Source organism: Pinus tabuliformis, chromosome Q, assembly GCF_031772625.1.
Source record: "Pinus tabuliformis cultivar Carrire ecotype Pingquan chromosome Q, CPIR1, whole genome shotgun sequence".
NCBI lineage: Eukaryota > Viridiplantae > Streptophyta > Pinopsida > Pinales > Pinaceae > Pinus > Pinus tabuliformis.
This window is the reverse complement of record NC_142296.1, coordinates 82,401,818-82,418,628: the sequence shown is the minus strand read 5'-3', so window position 1 is coordinate 82,418,628 and position 16,811 is coordinate 82,401,818. Positions and strand designations below refer to the sequence as shown.

General features: G+C 42.7%; 1 protein-coding gene across 3 annotated transcripts in view; it reads left to right on the top strand.

The window, feature by feature from the left end:
- The window catches only part of KDTA (KDO transferase A), a 414,892-nt gene that overhangs the window by 382,731 nt on the left and 15,350 nt on the right, over positions 1–16,811 (top strand). For 2 of the 3 annotated variants that reach the window (XM_089383917.1, XM_089383919.1), the window contains exon 9: positions 2,396–2,486. The exons of the other annotated variant lie outside the window; for it this stretch is intronic. In XM_089383917.1, coding sequence (XP_089240043.1) covers positions 2,396–2,486 — 91 coding nt within the window. The remainder of the gene's footprint in view (positions 1–2,395; positions 2,487–16,811) is intronic. 3 annotated transcript variants of the gene reach the window in all.

Here is a 16,811-nt window from a genome sequence, read left to right as displayed (position 1 = left end):
AGTTTGAGGAGTGGTAATTCCTGTCAATGCATTATAAGATATGGTTAGATTCATTTCTTCTGTCCCTAGGGTTTGTTCCTGGTGTATATCCTCTTCTTTTGACGTTTCCTGTTCCTTTTCTTCCTCCTCTTCACAATCTATGTAAAATAATTTCTTCTCAACATACTTATGACCTTTAGTGCATTTGCTATCACAATTGTGACAAAGCCCTTTTGCTATTTTTTCTTCCAATTGTTGTGGTGTCAACCTTGTAGGTTGTGGAAAGCTAGGGACAACAACACTTCCATCTTTATAGTTGTGAGTGGTAGGTTTCCTTGTTGCCATAATTTTGCTTTCAAATTTTCTTGACAACCTAAATGCCTTCTCCAATGAACCTCATGTTGGATGTTATCCTTTAATGTCCATATGAACACATCAATCCTATGCTTCTTTGGAATATCTTTTACGCTTATATTCACTTTTTGGAAGTCCTCAATGTGCTCCACCATTGAACCCTTTTGTTTGAAATTTATCAATTGGCTAAAGAAGGTGTTGCCCTTTGTATCCTCATAATGTGCTATCATTTCCTCTGTGAAAATTGACCAGGTGACAAGTGGTTTACAAGAACAAATCCCTCTATACCATACAAACTAATTTGGTTCTAAATATAAAGATGCAATACGTACCTTTTGTGGTGGTTGCACATCATGTAGATCAAAATATTGCTCCATCTGTAGTATCCAAGTTATCGGATCCTTGCCATCAAACTTCCTCATATCTATCTTTGGAATATGGTGGGTCTTCAATCCAACGTTAGATTCTATGAAATCATGATTAACATTTCTTTTGTTCTCATCATGAGTTTCCTTTACTACCTTTTCGTCATTAGGAAGCCTTTCTTGTAGCAACTTTGTCCCACCTTCCTTCAAACCTTCCATGTCTTTCTTCAAATCTGCTTCTATACCATCGATATTAGCTTCCATGGCATAGATAGAGATATTTACCTTAGCTTCGATCGCATTTTTCAAATCATCCATCCAATTTTGCTTACTAGGTGTTTCTTTTTTCTTGATTCGAGACATTATTTTTCTTGCTTTTAGGAGCTTGATATTTAAACCACTGTAACTCTGTAATTCCGGATCTCTAAGTTCTAAAATTTCAGCCTGTGATAGTCCTCTGAGTCCTCTTTCCAACCCCACAAGTCTGATCGACATTGGATTCTCCAAGAAAGAGTTATGCCCTTTCTCCCACGATGACCTGATTATAGACTGGTTTAGTAGAGCGAACTTGTATGATGTGCCACATGTCGTTGTCATTATCTAAGTTGAGGTTTTTCCCGTTATGAAAGACTAGCCTACGGGGATTGATAGGGTGTTTTGTCCCTTGGGCAATTAATTTATAGGGGACAATATACGAAATCATACTCGTACATCAGAATGGGTAACATAGACAATGCCAAAAGTAACCGGTATCTAAAAATTCAAAGTTCTCAGAATGGCATGAAGTCGGGCACTGATGTTGTATTGCATATTGGGTCCTGGAATGTTCAGTGACCTACTAAAAATAGCATGTCCCAGGAATTTGACAAAGTTCACACTGTAGTGAAATCATTGAACTGTCCTCAAATATGAAATCAGATCTGCAATCGGACCACTCTCCAAAAGCTTCTAAAAATAGAAATGAAAAAGAGCAACTTCTCATATCTTCCTAAAAACAAAACTGCGGGCATATTTCCCCAAAGGGTGTCCAAAGTTATTATCAAAGCATGCAAAATATGTCTCCTAAACTCACCCTGATCATATCCTCTGGGGGTCTTCGACCTCCTAAATTGAATTTGGATACAGCACCAAATTTTTAAGTTTGGTGCATCTACTTCGCTGAATCACCTATCCATATGTACCTCTGATATATCCTGTTCATGTGCCTATGTGAAAATAACTTGTCCAACCATCTATTCCTGAATAGTAAAGACACAAGACCATGTGCAAAGTCTGAAAGGCACTCAATAGACAATTGATGTTACATCAATGGACCCACCAACCAATTGACCTTGTAATGTACTCACAAACCATCGATGCTGAATAGTGAACTCTGTAACAATGAGCTCACTGAGAATGATATCCATGGATATGTATTGTAGATCAACATATGGATTTATAAGGTCAAACCTAGTGTTAACACCTCTGTTAAAAATAAATGGTTGATTATAGTGGAAATCCTGAGCTTTGAGACAAACATGGCTATCATAATCAATCTTGTGCTGGGCTTACTTTTACTTTATTAGATCAAATCGTTGTTTTAAAGATTATAAACAAGGACAACAGTGCCAAATAAGTTACGAAACAATACTTGCAAATCTAAATGATCGAGTTGCTTTTTAGAACTGATTTGTTTTGGCAATTTCAATGTGCTCCAGGGTCTGCAAAGACAAGGAATGGAGGTTGCAAGACGATCCAATGATGAACAAATTTTTCCAAGCACTGACTTTTATGTGGTTGATACAGTAGGTGGGTAACTTATGTGGTCAATGAACCAATTTGAACGACAAGAAGAGGAAGAGCTATAGAATGATTTTTACCGCACTGGTTGATTTATAATTCATCTATGGTTTTAACTTTTGGCACAAAATTTTCTCATGTCCTTGTTCTATAGCAAATTTATGTAAAAATAAGTCAGTTTTCCTTCATCTCTCCATCTATATGATAAAAATGTACATTATCCCATCTGGTTGCTTCCATCCTTAGCTACGAATTGATAATATTAATGTTCAAATGGACCTTTTCTTTATGGTATTACATGTTGCAGATACTTAGGTCACTGTAAGGTTTTGCCTAGAAACATAATTTTAGTCCGTTTACCAGTGTTCAGGACCTAATACTCTATTAGAAAATGCTCACTTTTGTGATGAACTTTTCCATCCTGTGATCAGACAGTGTGACCTGAATTGCAACCTAGCAGCTTCACTCTATAGCAGGATTTTTGACAGAAGATTCTCAATGGTCTGCATCATAACTTTCCAGGGAGTGTAGATATCTACTGTTTGCTCCATAGTTCAATGATATAGCAATTCTGCAGAACTGCTTGAACTTTGTATTTCTTACTAAGAGGTAAAAGAGAAGAAGCTGAAGCTTTTAGAATATAATATGTTATAGAGGATATGAAGAAATCTTTTTCCTAAAAATTCTTTATTTTGAACCTTTAGAACAACTTTTCATTAGAAAGACTAGTTGTATATTGAGGTTCGTTAATGAGGATGGAGATCCCAACCCAAACCATAAGGTAATTCAGCGAACTATGTTGTAAAAATACCTGTTACTGCAAAATCTAGCACCTTAATGCAGAGCTTCTTAAACGCTGTAGATTATAAACAACAATAGGATCAGTCAGCATTGCCACCTTAACAACTGTTCCCTGCTTCTTTGTGGTTGGATATTATCCCCACAAGGGAGGCTAAGGGATTACATAGCCCACGTGCTCTCAGAATAAATACCCCCCAAGAGTTCTATTAGAAACTACACCCAAGGGTAAATGTTCTATAGTTAGGGTTTTGGGTAAGATAAGATGTAATTCCAAGACAACGAGTTCAAAGGACTCTATGGCTGAATCTAGAAGGCGTAGTAAGTCTTGGATGTTGATTTTTTGTGTAGCTATTCCCCAGCTACACAAGTTAAAAGAAAGAAAAATTAACTACTGAAATTAAAAGAGAAAAATTATCTACAGAAGTTAAAAGAAAGAAAAAAAAAATTTATATTAGACGAAAGAAAATTTAATTTAATTTTAAATTTAATTTGCAAAGAGATGTGCCTCTTGGGCACTCTAATATCACTATAAAAAGACACTTGAACTTCTCATTTACTCACACACTCATCACTCAAGTTTTTCTCTCTCTCTCTCTCACATGTGGGAAGTAATCTGAGGAATAGGCCAAAGTTTCTAAGGAGTCGAATTTATGACACAGTCAATGTTTGACCAGTTGAATTTTCTGAATATAAGTACTTAATGATGTTTTGGAGTGTGTTAAAGTAATATCATATATCATTAAAAGTAATTATCAGTTACAGAAAATAGTGCTTGTCTAATTAGTACTAGAAAATCAACATCGGAGAGGCTCAAATAGGTTCCCAAGCACATGTTATTTTTAAATTACAAATTGTTGTTATAAACTAGGGTTTATAGCAGAACAATTATAGCAATAACAAAATAGCCTAAATTGATAATAGACAAGTGGAAACAAAACGCTATTTAATGAATAAACTAGGAAATATATTACAACAATTTTCAGTGGTTGCGTTGTAGCTTCAAATGACCCAATAAAATTTCTTCACCTCACAATATTTTGGGCATCGAAAGGATCCAACAAAGTGGTTTTGTTACCCACCAAAGTGGGTGACCCCATAGGAGAATTTTTCTCCTAGATATCTCTTCAGCTAGCAGCCAGCAACCCCTGATAGCCACTAGAGTAGCCGATATATTGTGCCATTTGATCTCCGCTCCCTAAGCCAGTCATATGTCCTCTCGCCCATCTGTCAAGAGCATATGTTTGAAGGTTGGAAATTCAATCCTAAAGGTATGTTTTTCATTGCACAATTGGGTGTTTATGCTTGTTTCTTCCTTGGGCATATTGGGGATGGATTATTGGGTGACTTGGAAGAAGGAAGGGTTTTCATTGTATTTTTGTTCCCTCACCTTAAATGGGGGGTGTTGTCGCACAGAATGTCTAGGCACCACGACAACACCTTAGATCGAGGGCTGTCACCCTGATCCCCAATCTCTCTGTTTAAATTGTCTCCCTACAACAGGCTAAGTGTGGTAGACCCTATGGAAAAATGGAATGAAGAAGAACAAGTTGGGAACCAACCAGTTCGGGAGACATAGTGAAGCGATCAAGTACTTGATTAAGATTTAGCAAGACTTATATGATTTGATTAGATTTTAAACGTTTGATATCAGTGCCTTATGGAGTCAACAATCTTGCTAGGGAAATTAAGACCAAGTAATCGATTAGCAACTGCTGCTTAAATGAATGACTATCTTATATGAAATGCAGATCCTAAAACTAATGTGAGATGCAAGAATCTTGGTTAATTTTAGTTAAATGCCTATTTAAATGTGAATCCTTCAATCCTTTCTGTGTTGAGCCTGATTTCGTAGTAATTGGCAGAGAGAAGATAAGGTGAACCACACTAAGGTGTGATTAATGATACCTCTCCTGAAAATCTAACATATCCGGTACCTCCGGCGCTGCAAAGAGTTGTGGCTTTGACGACTGCAAGGTCACCATTTTAAGTACTATTAAAAGCAGCCTTCTCAAGCAAAGATGGATGGATATCTATGTCTCTATCGACCAAGCTTATGCTTGGAAGTAAATTTTATTATGCAAAGCTAACTTATATGCAAATGCACCAGAAGATGAGATGAAGTTAGACTCGAGGATTAGAAAACACTTGTGTCGCAGAAGCCCTCAATCACCAAAATTAAATGTTCGCTTTATGGATGAAGACTTAAAAGTAAACTCCTGAAAATATTACAATTAAACCACAAGCTTATTTCAAATCTTTCTGATACAATTATAGCTCAAAGAGAACAAAAACTTCTTTGCAATTTAATATCAATGTCAACAGATGTTCACAAATACTCAGCTTAGGAAACAAAGATATGTGATCTATTATAATTCCACGACAAAGCACTTTAACAATTACTTGAAAATATTCGCAATAGATATGGTGAAGGCTGCAGTGTATTAGTTTCAATGTTTACCGTAGGAAACAGTAAATAATTTTGTTCAGTAATTAAAAAATAGAAGAAACATAATCAATTGCTGCAGTAGAAATTTGGGCTTCCAGATTTTCTACATGGTATTGGAGCTATAGGTGAAACAAGAGAGCAGTGTCGGAAGAGCCCAACGCTGAAGGAAGAAGAGAAGTCAAAGTGTTGCATACACAACAAATCGAATCCCTAGAGGGAGTGTGCAGTTCAAGCCAGGAGGGCAAGATTTTCATGGTAAATCTCTCTCTGAGTGAGTCGACAAAGAGGTAGGATTTCCATATTGAGATTTGTCAGCGGCAGAGGGAGCAGCACAACAAAAGCTTCAGCGAAGAGGGGTTCCTGGTGTGACGCAGTTTTCTACAGGCAGTTATTGGGCAAAAAGACGTCATAAGAAAGAAGAGACACTTGAGGGAATTTCTTCCTCAGAGAATTCCTAGCCAGGGAATTCGATTTCTCATTTGCTGAGCAGCAGCAGGAGAGAGGAGGTCATTCGATTTTTTTGAGTGGCAAAAATGGCAACCAATGGGTTGAGAGATCAGGATTGGTTGGATGGTGCATCCAACTATGTGATCTGGAAGGCAAAGATGTCATGCCTTCTGGATGAACATTTTCTGAATACCTACGTTGACAGTGTGGTAGTTGTGCTCGCGGATCCAGATCAACTCAAAAGTACAAGGGAGAGATGGCAAAGACAGAGAATGATCCTTGACGGAATGAGGGATCATGTGGTCTATCACATCGCTTGCAGAGGGACTGCCAAGGACATGTGGGATGCCTTGTCCATGCTGTATCAAGGATCTTCTGAGCAGGAGAAGATGTACTTAGAGCAGAAGATGAGATCCACGCAGATGCCGAAGGGGGAACACATTGATTTGTTCCTTGCAAAGCTCCAGGAGACCCGAGATGAGCTAGCAATTGTGGGGTCTACACCTCAGTCTTCCGAGATGGTAAGACTGGCCCTCAACTCAACTTCAGAGGAGTAGCAGGTATTTGTCCAGAGCATCCTGGGCAGGGAGAACTTGCTAGATTGGGAAGGAATGTGGGTAACTCTTAAGCAAGAAGAACTGAGGAGAGACTTGGTCAAGTGTAAACTTGACGGAAGAAGCAGCAGTTGATCGAAGCCCAAGGAGGAGGAGCAACGGAGGTGGAAGAAGGACATCTCGAAGATTAAATGCTTCAGGTGTGGTGCACTTGGTCACTACACAACACAGTCCCCTCTCAAGAAGAAGAACAAAGATGAGAAGCGTGATCCAAAGGCTGCACTCGCAAAGATCGAGGAGGAGGAGTTTGCCATGACAGCCGAGATGCCTCCAGGAGGGAGGTAGGCTGATCTAGAGTTGTAGTTCGAAAGGACTGCAGATGGGCAGGATCCTTGAGGAGCCCACCTCTCGAATCAATTCCTTGCTACGTGAGCCCAGATCAGAAGTAGCAGGATGGACCAGTGTTGTTGGTGCAGAGGAGTGCCAAAGTGAAAATTGTAGTGGCTAGGAGTGTCAGAAACTAAGCAGAGTTGACAGCAGTGCAGTTGGCACAGAGTAGAGACCAACACCAATGCAGAGGCTTTGTTAGGGTCCAACCCTAACCCCCTTATTTATGTAATAGGGTCGAGTCATAGTTATAGTTAAGTAAAGAGTCAATGAAGGTCATATTAATAATTGTAAGTGGTTGACCCGCATTTAAAGAAAGTACCACAGTTAGTTGCAAATGGGCCATGGTATTAGATAGATGGTATTAATAAGAACCATGGTATTGGCCCATGGTATTGCATGTATTAATCCTATATAAAGGATAGAGACTCCCCTTGAGGAGCATCGTGTCTTATTTTGTAATTGAGCCTAGCTCTATTGGAGGTTGGCCCCTCAAAGAGGCACGTGAACATTGCTTTCCTTTCTGAATAATAAAATACATGCTGTTATTTCTTATTGTTCTATGCTTTGGGTATATTTCTTCACATATTTGGTATTCTGGTATCTTCTTGTAGGTCAAGAGCATGACAAGTGGTATCAAAGCACTTTCCAGGGCCGGTGGGATCTCCATTTTTGGCAAAAAAAAATTTGCTAGAAATGTGTTCCGGCGTCTTTAAACCACAGGATCTGTCGTTAAGCACATAAACCTGCAAATTTGGGGAGGCATGCACGCAGGAAATACAAGGGGTTGTCACGCTTGTTGGACTCCCTTGTAACCCTGTGGGTACCCCTTCGAGTAGTAGCGCATTAGACAGAACCGCGCACGGACTGTCTTCCAAGTACCCTCTGGGTATATCGGAAGCCCCCTAGGCTCTCTTGAAACCTCTCCATAGATAAACCGTTGGCCATCTTGCTGCTACAGTACACCGAGAACAGCACTCGGGAGATTACTCACGCGTACGATAGGGTAGTCGGGTTGTACGGCTAAGGGTACGATTGATCCTCCTTGGTTAGTGCCCTGGAAGATTAGGCCGAGTACTACTGTCAGACCCTTATGTATATTACGATCTATAGCACCTGACACTCCTTGAGACCATAGTTCCCTTGTCTCTCTCTAGATCACGCATCATCTTTGCCAGATTAGATCTAGCAGGTGGGGTTTTGTCGCAGCCGCAACAATCAGTTCCGCCATTCAGATCTCTTAGATCCGCCATTCAGATCTATCAGATCCGCCAATCAAATCTATCAGATCTGCCATTCAGATCTAGCGATTTGGGTTTTGTAGCAGTCGCCACAATCAGATCTGCCATTCAGATCTAGCAGCAGGGGTTCGATCACTGCCACATTCCTACTCATACTCTGCAGTTGAGGGTTAGCCGACAGATCTGACTATTTGTGTGGGCCCCTATACCTGGGCGTGATTCTCGCAGGACATTGGGCAGAATTTACTTTTCTGGGATTCAGCTACTGCAGTATTCCTAAGCGAGGAGTAAAACTCCTTTCTGAGACCCTCCCGGGACGCTTATAGGAGACTTAGCCCATAAGAATCAGGTCGACGGGCTGAGCAAGGTGGTACCATTCACTTGTTAGCATCAAAATTTCAGGTGGTCCCAGATTTTATTTATTTTTTTCGCAGTAACGACAAGTGCACCGGATCGATGCATGGTACAAACCAGAGCTCAAGCTATGGCCAATGAGAAGATCGACACCCTTGAACAAAAGTTGGACGCATTAATGAAGACGATCCAGACCTTAGCTGACACAATGACAAAGGGCAAGTCGGGGGAACAATCAGAGGCATATGTTTTTAATGAAAATAGTGAGGGCGAGTCTAGCCATTCTCTTCACCTCTTTGGAAACCACCAAAAATCCTAGCCGCGACCACCCAAGCTGGACATGTATAAATTTGATGGCTCTCATCCGACCACATGGCTAGCACAAATGGAGCAATATTTCACATTGAATCACATCAGAGATGATGCGACTCAGCTAAGTGTGGGTAGCATGTACTTGGACAATGAAAGATGGCAATGGTGGCAGTGGCATCAACGTTGCTATGGAAGGCCCGTGACTTGGCAGATATTCGCAAAAGCCCTTTCGGATCGCTTCAACCATGAATCTAATTTTTTGGGTCGTCTTACTAAGCTCTAACAGACAGGAACAGTGCAAGAATATATTACAGCCTTTGAAGCCTTAGCCTTCCGCACAGGAGGTCTACGAGATGAGTTCTACTTGGAATGTTTTGTCAGTGGTCTCAAAGAAGCCATACAAGCCCACGTCCGACTGCAACACCCAATCTCATGGTTGGATGCTTGCAAGATAGCTCGTGAAGTAGAACGCGCGTTAGCGGCCCAGTCGACTCATCCAAATTTCATAGCCAAGGGTCGCCCCACCCAGGCTCCAAGCACCACCCAAACACTTAAAGTTCAAAAGGTGTCACCAGTGGAAATGGCGGAAAGAAGAAAGCAAGGATTGTGTTACTACTGTGATGAGAAATACTCCCCATGGCATAAATGCAAGGAACCCAAATTCTTTCAAATTGATGCTACTGATCACAATTCATCGGAGGAAGCCCCACCATTTGAGGAACCAAAGGAGGAAGATGAGGAAAACCAGCCGAACAATGCGCTCCCAGCTACACCTGACGAACCAGTTATCTTGCTTCATGCTTTGGCAGGGATTTCTTCTCCCCAAACTCTCAAAATCAAAGGTTTTATTAAGCATCGCCCTGTAGTAGTCTTGATTGATAGTGGCAGTACGCATAACTTTATCCATCAAAGAGTCACTAAAGCAGTGCATTGTTTTGTCAGAGCAGTCTCTAATTTCCAGGTCCAAATTGCTGATGGGGGGACAATGAAATGTGAAGGCCGCTGTGAAAATGTCAAACTTCAAATGGGGGATTATCAACTAAAGACCCACATGTTTGCCATACACATGGGTGGGTGTGACATTGTCTTGGGTGCTGAATGGCTCCGCACACTCGGCCCAATCACAATGGATTTCCAGGAGTTATATATGAGCTTTAAGAAGAACAACCACACACATACCCTCCGCAGACTCCAGGCAGGTGCTCCCTTTATCATTAGCTCGCATAGGATGGAAAAATTGTTAAAAAAGGGCCACCATGGAGTTATAGCCCAATTTAATGCCATCCAGGCCTTCGAACCCACTTCTCTTCATATTCATCCTGAGATGCAACAGATCTTAAACAACCATTTGCCGGTCTTTGACAAGCCTCATGAGCTTCCACCCTCGAGAGGGGAACATGATCATAGCATGACTTTGGTCCCAGGGGCCTAACCACCAAATGTGCGCCCATATAGATATCCATTTGCCCAAAAGAATGAAATTGAAAAAATCATCAAAGAACTCCTTACTAAACTCGACCTTCGCTCGGGCTATCACCAAATTCGCATGAAAGAAGTAGACATTCCAAAGATTGCTTTCCGAACTCATGAAGGCCATTATGAATTCCTGGTCATGCCATTTGGTCTTTGTAATGCCCCATCCACTTTTCAGAGCCTCATGAACCACCTGCTCAAACCATATCTCAGAAAATTTGTCCTTGTTTTCTTTGATGACATCCTCATCTACAGCCGCACCTAGGCCACACATCTTCAGCATGTAGATCTGCTCTTGCAACTGCTCCGGAAGCATAAATTATTTGTCAAGATGTCCAAGTGCTCTTTTGGCATGGAAGAAGTTGAGTATTTGGGCCACATTGTGGGGCGTGAAGGTGTCAGGGTGGACCCCAAAAAGATCCAGGCAATGCAGGATTGGCCTCAACCAAAGACCTTGAAGAGCTTGAGAGGATTTTTGGGTCTCACAGGCTACTATCGCAAATTTGTCCACAATTATGGTCGCATTGCTAGACCCCTCACTCACCTTCTCAAGAAAAATTCATTTCTCTAGAATGATGAAGCGCAACAGGCATTTATAGCTCTCAAACATGCCATGTGTTCCACTCTCATATTAGCACTACCCAACTTCACCAAATCTTTTGTGATTGAATGTGATGCTTCAGGTACGGGTATTGGGGCGGTCTTAATGCAGGAAGGTCGACCCTTGGCCTTCACTAGCCAACAACTAAGTGGGACAAATCTAGGACAATCTACCTATGAGAAGGAGATTATGTCCATCTTGCATGCAGTAGATACCTGGCGACCATACTTATTGGGGCAGCGTTTCCAAATCCGCACAGACCATCAAAGCCTTAAATATTTTTTGGAGCAACGCCTATCCTCGCCACAACAAAATAAATGGCTCGCCAAAATGTTGGGATATGATTATGAGATAATTTACAAGAAAGGGCGCGAAAATGTCGTAGCAGATGCTTTATCACGCCAATTTGAGGAGGAAAGCACCCTGCTCACAATCTCCCTTTCCATTCCAGAATGGATTGAAGAGGCTCGCAAGGAATGGCTTTCACATCCTTTGCTCTCCCAACTCATTAATAAATTGCAGGCGGATCCAAATTCCACAACGGGCTACTCTTGGCAGGATGAGATTCTTCGCTACAAGGACAGAGTCGTGATATCACCAACATCCACCCTCAAAAGTCGCATTTTGGCGGAGTTGCACTCATCTCCCACTGCAGGCCATTCAAGCTTTCAGAAGACTTATGCTCGCACTCGACGTTCATTCTTTTGGACAAGCATGAAAAAAGACATTCTTACTTTTGTAGCTGAGTGTGACGTATGTCAGCGCCACAAAGGAGAAACAATCAAATCCCCAGGCACATTATAGCCATTGCCCATCCCAGCCTCAATCTGGATGGAGGTTTCTATGGATTTCATTACGAGTCTTCCGAAGTTAGGCAACAAGTTAGTCATCATGGTGGTTGTGGACAGACTTTCTAAGTATGCTCATTTTTGTGCCCTACCCCACCCTTTTACACTGGCTTTGGTGGCTCAATCTTTCATGGACCAAATCTTCAAATTGCATGGCATGCCCACTTCCATTGTGTCTGATCGTGACCCGATCTTCACCAGTAACTTTTGGCAGGAACTCTTCAGGCTACAAGGTACCCAACTACAACTTAGTACTTCCTATCATCCCCAAACTGATGGTCAAACTGAAGCAATCAACAAATGTCTGAAGTCCTACCTTAGGTGTTTCACTTCAGAAAAGCAACATCTATGGGTACAGTGGTTACCTCTAGCCGAATGGTGGTATAACACTAACTATCATGCCACCACCAAAATGACTCCATATGAAGCAGTTTATGGTCAACTCCCTCCTTCACCTACTTCTTATATCCAGGGATGCTCGAAGGTACAAGCAGTGGATCAACTCCTACAGAACCGCACAACCATGCTGGCCCACCTCAGAGAGAATCTCCATTAAGCTAAAAACCGCATGAAGCAACATGCAGATCAACATCGTTCAGAACACAAATTTCAAGAAGGGGATCAGGTATTTTTGAGGCTGCAACCATATAAGCAAACATCACTCAAAGACAAGGGTTGTTAGAAATTATCTCCAAAATTATACAGACCATATCAAGTACTTCAGCACATCGGAGAAGTAGCCTACAAGCTAGCTTTGCCACCCACGGCAAAAATCCATCTAGTCTTCCATGTCTCATGCCTCAAGAAAGTGATTGGAAACCATTGCTGAATTCAAACCAGTCTACCGGAATTGGATGAAGAAGGTTCAATCTGGCTCCAACCTGAACAGGTTCTTAACACGCACGAACGGCACCTGCGCGGCCGCACGATCAAGGAAGTCCCCGTCAAGTGGAAAGACACCTCTCCAGAAGATGCGACTTGGGAACCAACCACTGTCCTTCAACAGTTTCCGTAGCTTCAACCTTGAGGACAAGGCTATTTTTATGGGGGAGCGCATGTTAAGGTCCAACCCTAACCCCCTTATTTATGTAACAAGGCCGAGTCATAGTTATAGTTAAGTAAAGAGTCATTCAAGCCCATATTAATAATTGTAAGTGGTTGACCCGCATTTAAAGAAGGGACCACAGTTAGTTGCAAATGGGCCATGGTATTAGATAGATGGTATTAATAAGAACCATGGTATTGACCCATGGTATTGTATGTATGAATCCTATATAAAGGATAGAGACTCCCCTCGAGGAGCATCATGTCTTATTTTGTAATTGAGCCCAACACTATTGGAGGTTGCCCCCTCGAAGAGGCAAGTGAACATTGCTTTCCTTTCTGAATAATAAAATACATGCTGTTATTTCTTATTGTTCTGTGTTCTGGGTATATTTCTTCGCATATTTGGTATTCTGGTATCTTCTCGTAGGTCAAGAGCATAACAGGCTTCAGAGGGTCGGCGTAGAGACTAGCAGAAGTCAAACTCCAACAATGAGATGCATCATACTGAACACTTGTTCATTAATTTGGGATGCTTTTCCATTGTTGATGCAATAGCAGCATCAGTTGGAGAAGGTTGTAGTGCAGATGCAGTAATGGCAGTGGCACGGATGCAAAATTGAGAGGGAGTTGCAGTACTGATGCAATGTTGACAGTGGCAGGGTTAGCAGCAGTACAGATGCAACATTTGCATAGTAGTTGGTGGGCAACGATGTCAAAGATCAGCAGCACAAAGGGAGATGTTTCAAAGTCAGAGTGATGCTTCAGCAGGTTGCATTACTATAACACATTCCTCGCTAAGAGGGAGTGTTGATTTGGGGTAGCATCGGATGTGCTCTAGCCACGAAATTTGGTGGAGAGGTTGGGGCACATGAGATCTCCAATACCGAGAAAGGGTTTGGGAAGATTCTAAACAGATAAGGAGATATTAAAATAATTAATATTTTTAGTGGAGTCCCTATGTCTAAACTTAGGGAAAATAAAATATTAATGTGTATTAATATGAATTTGTGTTAGAATGGTCCAAATGACATGGATCAAGCCAAATCTAATGTTAGCTGTTGATTAGGGACTTAATCTCGGCCGTTGAGATGTCAACAGGAAAAGTATAAGACGAGGCTTGAGGGTCACTTGGAGAACACACCAGAGTGATCAGTCATTCTATTCTCTAGACCGGGGTTTGCTAAGAGAGATAAAATTAGTGATCGGGAGTTGCAGTTGAGGGGCATTGAGTATAGAGAGACATAGAGGCAGAGATAGTGCTAGGAGAACAGCGCAATAGTTGGAGAAAGTGACGCAGAGCCAACGAAGGCTCATGCAGGGCCACGCAAAGGTAGCCCGGAGCTGCGCAGAGCCTCAGAGAGGTCAACGTTGCTGATGCAGACCCATCCCGGGTGACGCATGGCCAACGCTGGGCAGAGAGGGGCTAACGCAGTGCAAAGAGAGGCTGACGTTGGGGCTTCTGGGGCAGATTGGTGCTAAGGAGCTACCAGAAGGATTATCTGGGGTTTCAGCCAGGAGATTTGTTAGAAACTGAAAGGTATTACTGCCAAGGAAATTCTCTGTTGGATAGTCCAGTTTCAACACCCAGATTGTACTCTAATATTGCTTAATAAGGAAACCCTCAGATAGTTGCACCGGTTTTCCCATGTTGGGTTTTTCCGAGCACATTAGTCCAAAAGTAATGGTGTCATATGGTGTGTTTGTTTCTGTTTCTTTTTAGTTGTTGATCTGTAATATGTTGAGCATGCACTAGTGTTTATTTTCAGTGTTTACATTGTAAATAACCTGTTAAGGAAAATAATAAGTAGGTAGGCATAAATCAGATAAAGTGCATGGAAGGTTTCTAAGTAAACTTAGAAACTTCAACATGGTATCAGAGGGTGATTGCAGATCACAGGAGGACTAAAAGACATCAGCCGAGCGAAGCAATAGTAGTAGAAAACAGCTGTCCCGAGGTGACAAAAACTGTTTCTAGCGGCATAGAAGCCAAGGAGTGTGACGCAAAGCTAGCCAGGGCCATGCAGAGGCAGCCGGGAGTTGTGCAGAGCCTCAGAGAGGCCAGCGTTACTGACGTAGAGTGCCAGAGGGTTGACACAAGGCCTCCCAAGGCTGACGTAGACCCAATCGAGGTGACGCAGAGAGGTGCTGATGCAGTCCACAGATAGGTAGTTATTGGGGTTTAGAAGGCTGCAGGAATATTGCAGAGTGGAGTTGGTGATGTACTGTAGTCATAACAATACCTGACAGAACAAGGCCATAGGAGTTGCTACCAAGGGTTTCTAGCTGAGAAACCCGGATCAGTGGTGCGGTTGCATAATACGATCAAAGTAGAGGGCATCTCGACAAGCGGCAGAAGGATTTCCAAGAGGGAAATCAAGACTCAGAGGGAGTCCAGAAGAGAACTTCCAGACGGGAAGTATAGACTCAGAGGAGTCGAACAGAGAACTTCTAGGAGGGAAGTAGAGGAGCATCATGGCACTACACGGAGTAAGAGACCAGGGTAGACTAGACAGAGCATCGAACTTCGCAGTCTGGAAGGCCAGAATCTTATCCGTACTTGGCAAGAATCGTGTCAAGAACTTCGCCTTGAAGGTAATCGTTGTCCCAGTCGACCCCAGTGATAATGATAAGTACGAGGAGGCGATGGCAAGGGCCAAGAGCATTATCCTTGACGGGGTCAAGGATCATGTAGTACCACACTGTGTGGTCCACACATAGCCGAGAAGGAAACGACATTTGAGATGTGGGAGGCTCTCAAGAAGTTGTACTGGCATACTTCTGTACAGAGAAGAATGCTGCTCGAGAATCAGATGAGGTCGTATTAGATGAAGAAGGGACAATCGATTGACACCTTCCTCGGAGGACTGAATGAGATCCGAGATCAGTTGACTGCTATAGGGGCGACACCAGATTAGGAGCTAATGGTGAGGACAACCCTAAATGTTGTCTCAGAAGACTAGGAAGTGTTTGTCTAGAGTATACTGGGCAGAGGGACACTTCCACCATGAGACGAGATGTGGACAACTTTTCACCAGGAGTAGACGACAGTCAAAGATAGGTAGCAGCAACAAGGGGATCAAAGTCAAGCAAGAGGAGGAAGATGTGGCCCTGGCATCTGGGGAAAAGCAGGAAAGGTGGAAGAAGAAGGATCTCTCCAAGATCAAGTGCTTCCACTATGAGGAGTTGGATCATTATTCGACCTAGTGTCCAAGGAAGAAAAGTAAGGGAGAGTCTTCTGAGACTAAGGCAACGCCAACACGGGCAGAGAAGGAAGTTTTGACAAACGATGGCTGTGCCATGAATGCACACACGTTACTTGAGCGAAAGTGGGGAGACATCGAGATGTAGTCAGGTGGACTATAGGCGATGAGGGGGGCAGGATCCTTGAGGTACCCAGCCTCTTAGATTAGACCTTGCTACGGGAGCCCCGTCGAGGAGTAGCAGGACTGGCTGAGTGGGTAGAGATGGATGCAGATGAAGCAGTAGAGAGAGCTACAGTGCAGGAGTCCCGAGACAATGCGAGGCTAGCAGGCTGCAGCAGTGCGAGAGGCACAGGAGTGTTGCACTAGTGCAGGATGGCACAAAGAGGTGTGCAACGGTGCGAGATGCAGGGAGTTGTTGCAGCAGCACAGAGGTCAGAGAGGGAGCACTTGTCAGCGGCAGAGGGAGCTTCAGCATCAGTGGGTGTCTCTAGCCCAACAGGGAGGTCAGATTGGGAGATCAATTACTTACTTCTCAGTAACTGAGTTGCAGTGCAGCAGTGGGCAACACGATGCAACATGATGAGAGGAGGTGTAGTGCGGATGCAGTGTTGGGAGAAAGG